The sequence below is a fragment of the Centruroides sculpturatus genome, unplaced genomic scaffold, assembly GCF_000671375.1.
Source record: "Centruroides sculpturatus isolate CEXI.00-Female unplaced genomic scaffold, Cexi_2.0 scaffold451, whole genome shotgun sequence".
NCBI classification, from domain to species: domain Eukaryota; kingdom Metazoa; phylum Arthropoda; class Arachnida; order Scorpiones; family Buthidae; genus Centruroides; species Centruroides sculpturatus.
Genome location: NW_019384669.1, coordinates 500,950 through 512,275, shown reverse-complemented (window position 1 = coordinate 512,275; position 11,326 = coordinate 500,950). Strand labels below are relative to the sequence as shown.

General features: G+C 27.4%; 1 protein-coding gene across 1 annotated transcript in view; it reads left to right on the top strand.

Annotated features, from left to right (window-relative positions):
• LOC111626681 (serine/threonine-protein kinase D3-like) overlaps positions 1 to 11,326 on the top strand; it is a 21,141-nt gene that overhangs the window by 2,241 nt on the left and 7,574 nt on the right. The window contains exons 3-7 of the mRNA XM_023370159.1: positions 35 to 112; positions 4,015 to 4,240; positions 4,406 to 4,455; positions 6,398 to 6,470; positions 7,201 to 7,364. Coding sequence (XP_023225927.1) covers positions 35 to 112; positions 4,015 to 4,240; positions 4,406 to 4,455; positions 6,398 to 6,470; positions 7,201 to 7,364 — 591 coding nt within the window. The remainder of the gene's footprint in view (positions 1 to 34; positions 113 to 4,014; positions 4,241 to 4,405; positions 4,456 to 6,397; positions 6,471 to 7,200; positions 7,365 to 11,326) is intronic.

Genomic DNA, 11,326 nt, shown 5'->3' with positions numbered 1-11,326 from the left:
TCAACATATATAGTATATTTTTTTTTCTTTTTAGAAAAAGAGACATTATTGGATGATGGACACAAAAACAATTACTCTTCATCAAAACGAAGCTACATCTAAATATTATAAGGTACAGGAAATTTTTATGTTCAATTAATAGCAATGTTATAGTGAGAATTTTTATGCATCCTAGAAAGATCTCTCATTTGATGCCACTAAACTAAAAATACCATTGGCTTACTTCTTGCAAAGATTGGTTTTCTTGTATTGGTTAGAATTAAGAACTTTGCCTTTGAGTAAAATCTTAATGCATTAAAAACACTGCTAAATGTAACTAAATACTTTAGGTAATACTTAGTGCAATAGTATGTCATTCGGAGAACTCATTTTAAAACATTATTTCAGCAATATACACAATTGCGTAGGTTGCCCACCATATCATGATGGCTCTGATTAATAGAAACGTTTGTACTTGGATTAGAATATATGTAAAACAAGTTAAATCATTACTTACAATTGAAAATTGCTTATTAAATTTGAGATTAAGAACGTTTTTGTTTAATTTCTATAATTTTCAAATATGTTATATGAGATTTTTATAATATTTGACTTTATACATTCTGTAGTTATAAACTTTGATCTCTAAATTTATAATTATAAAAATATATAATTAAATATTAATATTGAAAAAATAGAATGTACTTTTTCTGTTTAACTGTATGAATGAATATAGTTTACTCTATAGTCATTCATACAGAGATGTATTATTCTCTTATGTACCATTCTTTTAATAACTTTGTTATCTAGGAATCTGTCATTATATTTTAGCATTCAGTGTGAGTATTGTAAATTGTTATACCGTAAAACCTGTGTAAAATGGAACCTTAATAAAATGGAAACCTGCCTAAATAGAAAGACCCTTCAGAACAGAGATTTTCTATGATGAAAACCTATCCAAAATAAATAATTTAAATCTAATAATAAATTATAATTGAATCATGTTTGTGAAAAATAACTTATATAAAAAAATATGTAAGAATTTTATAAAATATTACATTTATTATATAAAATAAACCGATAATTACATTATTAATCATTATAAAAGAATATTTATAAAGGATCTAAAAACCTTAAATGTTAAAAAATTCAAAATTTTTAAAACACTTTGTGTTCCTTCTATACTATAATGCATCATATGCTTTGCAGTATTTTATTTATTATATAGACCAATATTAAAAAATTATATAATTGTTGAAGAGATATGACAAATGCTTTAACACTGTATGGTGTAAATCTGTCTCTTTTCTCCTATGAATAAGGAGTATTATATATCATTTTATTATTCCTGAAAAATAGCAGAACTAATTAAATTGTTCCAAAATTCCTGGATAGCATGTGGTGCAAGGCTAATTAAATTCTAAGCATATTAAATCCAGCATGCTGTGTCAGAATGAATGAGGTAGAAAATTCAATTAGAAACACAGTTGCGATTGTTGTTTAATGAAAGCTTTTATGCAGATTAAATAAAGTGTATTAATAAATAATAATAATAATATATTCAGAGAAAAACTGTTTAAAAATTTATTAAATGTCATTAGTTTAAATAGTTAAGATGTCAGTTGAGATTAAAACGGTGTCAAATATTTAGTTTTATTCTCGAACTTAATTACTTTTTACATAGACGCTTGCATTTAATATTTAAAATTTAAACCACTACAGTTAAAGTTTCTGAATAATATATTTTATTATTTTGTATGCTTACGACAATTGTATTATTTGTAAAATCACCAAAAGATTAAACAGACATATGAGAAATCAAACTAATATTTTAGATTAATATCTATATATTGTCAATAAAACAAAACCAACCTTTAATTCAGCAATTAATTATAAATAAAAACTATTTCAACTGCATTTATTGCCCATCTTCAGATTTGAAATATATGAAAAATTTTTTAATAAAGGTCTGTATTTAGAACCCAAAGATGGCCAATAAATATTCATTATTTTACATTATTTATTTATAATTAATTATTGAATTCAAAATTGTTGTTCTTGTTATTTAGTTTCCTAATCTTTTGCAATTCTTATTGATAATATTTTAATATAAGAGTGTCCATGAAAGATTTACAATGTTATAAAATTTCATTAAAAAAAAAAAAATTGAAATGATCTATTGAAATGCTGTTTGTGGTAATAAAAAGATTAAATCAAAATGTTTTATTATTACAAAAATTAATACAAAAGCTGAAGTTGTTTTGTGTACATTTGATGAACCTCAACTTGTACTCCTTTAGTTTCATAAGAATGTCCAACTGATAACTGTTTTCTGCCAGGTACTATTTCAACAGGACAGTGCATTCCCTCATTAGACATTTTCCATACATAATTTGATTAATTTAGTGTTTCCTGGATGACAGATTAGCCATGGGAACTAACACTCTGGTCTCCATACAACCCCTAGATCACCTGACATAACCTCATGAAAGGACATCCAATGCAGTTATGTGATGTAATGTTATTGTTTTGAAAGAAAAGATAACCCTTGCAATCTCCAATATGACACAGAAAATGCTAAACAACACTCAGCAACAAATCAGTTATTTTGTTTTCAAACCGTGTTTTAGTATTTATTGACTGTTGAACACAAGATTGTGTTATTAATTAAACACTTGGCTTTTTTCCATCTTTATTCAGTTGATACAGGTACTTCTACACATTTCGGGCATTTAGTCTCTCATCAATCAAACACAATTAACTTGCAGATCAATTTGACATGGCTTAAGAAACGTTGAAAACTAGGGATTGACACTATACTAATAGAAAGGCTTTCATTTTTCTTAGAAGCAGTTGCAAACCCCTGATATTTGCCCATAATTTAAGGAAATGGCTCTTATCAGCAGGCCATTTTCTTAAATTTGCCAAGGGCCTGACTAGTTTAAGTTTGGCAATAGTTGGAGGAGGCCCTACTTTTTAAGCTGGGCAAATATCAGGGGTTTGCAACTGCTTCTAAGGAAAATGAAGGCCTTTCTATTAGTACAGTGTTAATCCCTAGTTGTCAACGTTTCTTAAGCCATGTCAAATCGATCACAAGTTAATTATGTTTGACTGATGAGGGGCTAAGTGCCCGAAATGTGTAGAAGTATCCGTATCAACTGAATAAAGATGGAAAAAAGCCAAGTGTTTAATTAATAACACAATCTTGTATTCAACAGTCAAATCAGTTATTGATTGGACATTCTTTGTTTCAACTAAAGGAGTACATGTTGAGGTTCATATATGCAAAACAACTTCAGTTTATTGTATTAATTTTCATATTAAAAAGCTTTTTGATTTAATCTTTTATCACAAACTGCACTTCTATAGACTGCTTTGTTTTTAAAAAATGAAATGCAGATCTTTCTCGGACATCCTGTATATTACTAGTGATTATTTATCAAAATATAAACTCAATTAATTTTGATAACGTTGAAATAATAATAAAAAGTTGCATTTATTAGGCTATTATTGTTTGTTAGTATAGATATATTTTTAATTTAAATTAAAAAATATTCTATAAAATATTGTGATTACTTTATTCGTGTTTATTGTAATTCATACAGTAATTAAAAATTACAGTAAAAATTAGGAAAAACAGAGAATTAGAAGAATAAAATTTTGATAGATTATCAAAGAAGTATTGTCAAAATTAATTCAATAAAAGAGTACGTAGCGAAATGTATGCATTTTTAGGTCTAATTGTGTTACTTATTTAAATCATATGTATAGACCAGCTTTTACATATTAATCTTATTTTAAGCTAGGTGTAAACTATACACCATAAATATTTAATATAAAATTGTAAAAACATTAAATTTAATTGGCAACGTGTTGACATCATCTCTTGAAAAACTGACAATATAGCATGCATTGACAGGATTTGTGTATTAATATTTTTGTATCTTTATATTATCAAAGTTTTTCTTCATGTATTTTATGAAACTAAAACTTTGTCTTATAAATGAATTAAATTACAATATCAAAAATTTTCAGGAAATTGCTCTGTCAGAAATTTTATCTGTAGAACCCGTAGAACAAACAAATTCGTCAAATCTCAATAAGCAAGATTTTTGTTTCAAAATACATACCTCAATAGTTGATTATTTTGTTGGAGTGGAAGACGATAAGAATGTTGCTCAAGGTTGGGAAATTGCAATAAAGCAAGCATTAATGCCAGTCGTTGCTTCGATAACGTCTCTGCAGTCTCCGCGTTCAAATAGTAAGATTTATTTACCATAAGTACATAAATTTAAGCTTTTTGAGGTTTTTCTCTAATGACTAATTTAGAAAAATTGGAGAGAAGCATTTTTATAGCTGTAAAGCATTAATAAGTTTTACAATGAATCTGTTATTATACTTATAATTTTTAATTTAAAACTTTCAGAGAGTTCTCCAGATAGCCAAAACCAAAATGAAAGTACAAATGGAAGTATGGTAAGTTTTTCATATGTAATATGTGAATATGTATAATAATTATTACTTTAAAAAATTAATAGATTATGAAACCACATTTTTTAAAGTAAAAAAAACCGTATAAAAGTATGACCATTGTTTATTTTTTACTTTAGATAATACAAAAATATTACTATAATATACTTGTTAAGTAATTCAATTCAAACTACTTTCTTGAAGTGAAGACTTTTTAGAAGTATTTTTAGGTTATAAGACATTGTCAGGAGTACACAGAAGAACAAAGATCATAAGTAGGTAGCAGATTACCACTTATAATCTATCATTTTCTTTTGATGCTTCTTTTCTTATGTACTCTTGATGATGATCACAAGATCTGAAACTTTTTAAATTTTCTAAGCAAATTTCAATCCAATACGGTAATTTGAATTAAATTTAACTTATAAATCTTATCTCATATGCATTTCTTGCTAAGTTCAAGTAGTGGTAAAAAATTAGAATATTATAAAAATTTATGTTGTCAAGCCTTTTCTGCAAAAATATGGAAACTAAATAATAATGTCCTGCAAGTACAGCAATAAAAGCACCATGTAGAGGAGCATAATGATGTAACAAAGTGCAAGTTAATCCTTTAAAATGTTAAATTAATCACAAACAAAATAATTCTATCCTGTAAAAAAAAATAAATATACACTTGTTTCAAAATATTAGAATAAGTTTTCAACTGATTTGTGTTCTATTTCATTTCAAATAATAATATATTTTGATAGCGTCAACATTTAGTAGGGCCTCCTTTGGATTTAATTATAGCATGTAATCTTTGGAGTATGGATTGAGTTGACAACACTCTCCAGGCACCGCTAAGCACCAAGCAATGTGTACTTTGTCTTTTAAATTTTATAATATCTAGGGTTTCATTTTATTCAGTTTTTTTCTTAGCAATATTGCAAAATTTCTCTAAGGGATTTGTCTGAGAAATTTGGATAAAACTTATCATTAAGGCAAACAATAGCTGATGCTGATTTGAAAGGCAAGATCATGTTGAAAAATGAATATATAATTTCTGAAGAAGTTTTCTGATAACAGTATCATGAATGTTTTGAGAATTTCTTGGTACACTTGAAAATTCAGTGGTGTTGAATATGCATAATTCCCTTATTCCTCCAATACACATGCACTCCCATACCATGATACTTTGTGGGATTTACATTTCACTTGCAACAAGTGGAATTGTTTTTCGCTTAAAAAATTATTTACCAACTTATATTTACTTTTGTATACTTTACTATTTTTTCCACAACAATAGTGACACTTTTTTTATTATCTATTATAAATTTTTTTAATGCTTTGCTGATATCATGTTTAATTTTTAACTTTTCTTTTTTATTTTTATTTGAAAACAGAAATTTTCTATATCTGCTATTATTTCTGTAGCTTTAATGCAAATAGGGGCGTTCATTGTGACATCTAAACAAATTATAGATTTTATATACTTTGGTATTCCTATATCCATCATGTTAACAATTAATTTATTTTCCCACTCAATTTACTCTCTTAAAGTTGGATAATTAAACCTTTTTAATGTAAGAAAACTAAGAATTTAAATTTAAACAAAATTATTTTGACTAAGTCTAATTTAAAAGATTCTCTGGTCTTCTCCAAATTGTCCTGCTTCTGATCTATCTTGTTCTTGCAACTGTATTTACTTTGCAATTGAAAAGGTTAGTATTATTTTGTGTGTGAAGGATTTGTGAATTTTATTAAAGGATTAATTTGCATTTTGTTATGTCATTATGCTCCTCTACATGGTGGCTATTAATGCTCATAGGTGTATTTGTAGGGCATGATGATTTAGCTTCCGTATTTCTGTCGGAAATGCTCGACAACATATAAACGTTTAATATTCCGATCTCTTTTTATCGATAGTTGTATATATTATTTATAAAAACAATTTATTTTCATATAGGATATAAGTCAGCAGTATCAGATATTTCCTGATGAAGTTCTTGGCTCTGGACAATTTGGTATTGTTTATGGAGGTAATAAACATAAACAAAATATGACTTAAGATACGAAAAATTTAAAATACATTACAAGTTGATCTTTAAGTGATGATTAACAATTTTAATTTTTACAAATAACTTTTACAAATTACAAATTTTTATTTTTAAAAATCTATCATTAGGCTATAATGAATCTTGTAAATTAAAAATTGCTATCAAACAATTACAAAAACATAATTACTTAGGACTAATGAATGTGCTTATTAGTCCTAAGTAATTATGTTTTGTAATTAATTAATACAGACAACAAGCTTTTTAATATATTGCTATCAAACAAGTTCGAAACAAGCTCTTAATTATTCATTTGGCTCTTATTAATTATATTAACTAAGATTATAAACATTCAAATAATAAAATTCTCATACTTAAAATAAATTTTTGCATTTATGGTAATTATCTAAAAGTTTAAAAAGATTTGTATAATCAGATTCTTACTTATGAGCAACTCTATAAATATATTCTTAATATTGCATGTTATCATACAATATTATGATTATTAAGTTTAACATTAATTTAATAACCACAATATTAAGAATACAATATCATACAATATCAAAAATTTGAATTATCATTTCTAAGAATTCATAGATGGAATGAAATTAGCCATATTTTAACATAATTAAAATTTGTTGGTATTATTTTTTTGTCAGAATGAAAATTTAGTAAAATTTAATGTTTTACTCTGTATCGATTATTCAAATTTAAGGTGTGCATCGTACTTCTGGAAGAGCAGTTGCTATAAAAGTAATTGATAAACAACGATTTCCAACGAAACAAGAAGCTCAACTTAAAAATGAAGTGTCAATTTTACAAAATCTCAGTTATCCTGGTGTTGTAAATTTAGAAAGAATGTATGAAACAAATGAAAAGGTAATAGAAATTGTTTATTCTTAAAATTAATTTAAAAATTTACACATTCAAATCTAGTTTAAGATTTCTGCAAAAATAAAAATCTTGTAGAAATTTTGCAATGAATACAGTATTATTATTATTATTATGTTTATTATTATAAATATAGACATATTGATATAGACATATATAGATTATATTATAAATACAAACAATGAAAAGAGATTAGAAAAAGAATGAAAAAATTTTAAAGTGATAAGCTTTCCATATCTGGTCTTGATTTTCATCTATCTAACTCCATTTTCGAGATTAACAAAAGATAGATGGATAGACAGACGGATGATGACAGTGAGAATGTTAAAATAATATAATGTAATCTGGTATAGTTATTGAACTATGCCAGATTACATTATATTATTTTAACAAATTCTTTTGTATGGTTAGAGTCAACTGTCTCATCTGTTCTTATGCAAATCTATAATTTAATAATTATGCAAAAATTATTTTAAATAATAAGACATGACTAATATATGTATAGTAGTTTATAATATAGCAGGTTGTATAACAAGTTTTATAGCAATTTTTTAAATATGATTATAAGCAGGGCTTTTGAGCAGAAGCCCTGATTGTGGCTCTAGCTCCAGTCCCATCTTCTAGCCAAACATTTAATGTTTAAATACAATTGTTTGAGATAGGAATACATTTTTCAAAACCATTTACTTTTGTTAGTTTATTTATAACCTATTTTTATTACTTAATAAAAATATTTACTTAATAAATTATTACTTAATAAATTGGTATTGTTTATGGAGGTAATAAACATAAACAAAATATGACTTAAGATACGAAAAATTTAAAATACATTACAAGTTGATCTTTAAGTGATGATTAACAATTTTAATTTTTACAAATAACTTTTACAAATTACAAATTTTTATTTTTAAAAATCTATCATTAGGCTATAATGAATCTTGTAAATTAAAAATTGCTATCAAACAATTACAAAAACATAATTACTTAGGACTAATGAATGTGCTTATTAGTCCTAAGTAATTATGTTTTGTAATTAATTAATACAGACAACAAGCTTTTTAATATATTGCTATTCTTTATATAAATTTTATATAAAGAATAGATATAATCTTTTAGTCATAAATAAGATATAACAATGTGTAATTTTAGCATTATTCTCAGACATATAAAACTATAGAGGGCAGAAGATCAGAGAAGAGAGAATGAGATACCAATAAACAATTAACTAATAACTACTATTTACCATTTACTTACTATTGTTACACCCTAAATCTGACAGAAAAGTGGTTCAGTCTGTTTTTAAAATTTTCAGCTTTTATTAGAAAGGTTATTAACAGTAAAGAAAATTAGCATAACATTTTAATTATTTTTTAAAAACTACTAAAAATATTGTCCATTTTATGGTATTATTAATTATAGTACAGGTATATAGTAGCCACCCCTTTTTAACCCCCTTATATTCTTTAAAATCTAGCATTAACTTTTTAATGAGTAGATGTTTACAGCTACATCAGGAACCACCATCAAATTGATGTTTGAGAACAAAAACATTGCAAGTTACAGAATAAGTGATACTTATATAATAGAAAGGAATCAATCGAACAGGCTATCATTGCACAGATAAGACAATGTGTGAACATTGTGAAGTAGCTCTGTCCAGAGTGAAATCTTTTAAACATAGAATATTCTCAAAAATGGATGGAAATAGGTTTTCTATTAAGAATATTATAATACAAATATTTAACACGTTCTGGCTAGTATAAATTTAATGTTATAAAATATGATAAAATTAATGAATATAAAAATAACAAAATTCAATAAGTGTAATAAATATAAAAATTAACAAAAATTCAATAAATATAAAGATGAATGATGATGAATGATAATCGTGCATGTGTAATTAAGTGTCTAAACACTTTGTTACTCATGTAAAATATGCTGTGTGTTAGATAATTTCCACATTCTTATAGTTTATGAAGGTATTCTTGAGTCTGTCTGTAAATTTAAACAATCTCCATATATCTGACAAGTGCAGGGCTATCCCCTCAGATGTCAGGACTTTACCTTGATTGGTTATTTACCTTGTCTTTATCATATCTGATAAGTTGATATAAAGTGAGATTCCTTTTGAATATGACATCTCTTATTGGCTGTGCTGTTCTATATACTTTACATAGGGTTATTATATCCTTGTTCTGGTGGTTTTACAGTGTTGAGATGTTCATCCAGAAGTGGCACGTTTAGAAATATGGGGTATCTGAGCCCACAATAGGTATTCCATATTTCTAAATGTGTCACTATAATGTACTATAATGAAAAACTAACAGTACTACTTTTGCATTGAATGATTTTATTTTATAATTTTAATCCTTCAATAGTTGTATTTTTACAATTTTGAAATATCAGAATTATGAAAACAAAATCATTGTGTATGATACTGATACAATAAAACATAATTTTTACTATACAGGTTGAATTAAGTTCTTGAATAGTATCTAGGTTGTTAGAGCAGTTAGTGTAAGTTCTGACAAGTACTCTGTAAGTGGAGATTTGTACAGTGGGTGATCGGTTAACGAACAGTTCGGATAGCGAACAAATCGGATAACGAATATTTTTGCAAAAGATTTTTATGATCGGACAACGAACACATGTTCGGATAACGAACACTTTACTGAATAAACATAAAAAGAAGCGACCAAAAATAACGAATACCAATTGATTTTCCCTCGTCTTCAGGTAACAATTCGAAACCTTCCGGAGCGTGGGAGACGTAAGATCGACTCTCAACTCGATACCGATCGGATAGTATTCCTCCAAATTTTGAAACTCACTGTTGTAATTCCGGCTTTTTGTTTACCTTTCTGACAAATAATTTTTGTAGTCTTCGCGAGACTGTCGGACAGGTACTTGTTAAATTTTGCTTCGGGGTTTATTTATGAAAGGTGAAAGGATATTCGTTAACGTTTTAATACCAAATTTCGAATTTCATTTGGGCCTTGTATTTAAATAATTTTTTGTGGCCTAGTTGATTTCTGTTCTCTGAATTTTTGTAAGTGCTTTTCTGAACTTTTTATTTAAAAAAGAAACTGATAATATTTTGGAGCCTAAAAAGAGGAGTGTCAAGAACTGTGCTCACTGTAGAAACTAAGTAAGAGATAATAGCCAAGGTAGAAAGTGAGCACAAGGTGTCTGATATTGCTAGGCAGTATGGCTTGAACAGGTCTATAGTAGGCTCAATCTTAGCTATTGTGAAAGTAGCCAAGGTTACGGAGTAAGTAGTACTCGAGTAACACTTACAGGCACTAGTCGGTAAGACCAGCTCTCAGTCGTCCAAAGAACGGCCTTTCCCCGTCGTAGGGAACGAGTGTGGAGGGCTTTACGGTTATATTATAATTTAAAGCGGAAGTTGGTGAAGGCGAATTCCCCTTCTTCCTTCGTCAGGTTCCCGACACCAGTTTGTCAATTTATAGAGGCGCGGACAAACACGCGATAACGATCTGATTCGGAATGAATTGAGGAGACATTCTTATATAATAAACATAAGTAAAATTTAATAAATCCAAACAACGAATACAGAAAATCAATAACAACGATTATATGACAAGTTAAAGGTTACGACTAAATCTATGCTAATGCGCGATCGAGAGAGAGCTCACAAAATGATTCTAAACATACGACCTGTTAGTTGTCGTCTTCGTTTCTGTAGATATAGGACACCTTGTAGATAGGGTTCATATTCCTTTCGTATGGGAGATTAATTCGTGCACAAAATATAAAGATATCACTTCTTCTAAGTGTAGACTCGGGACTTTGTCTATCGGGCTCCGTTATGGGCGTTGGCCATCAGGAGGAAACGTATGTGGAGTCTGGACACTTTCAAATCGGTCGGAGGACTCCCCGAATTATGACTAATTTCTCCTTTTATTTCCAAACTTCGTCCAATCATCGTA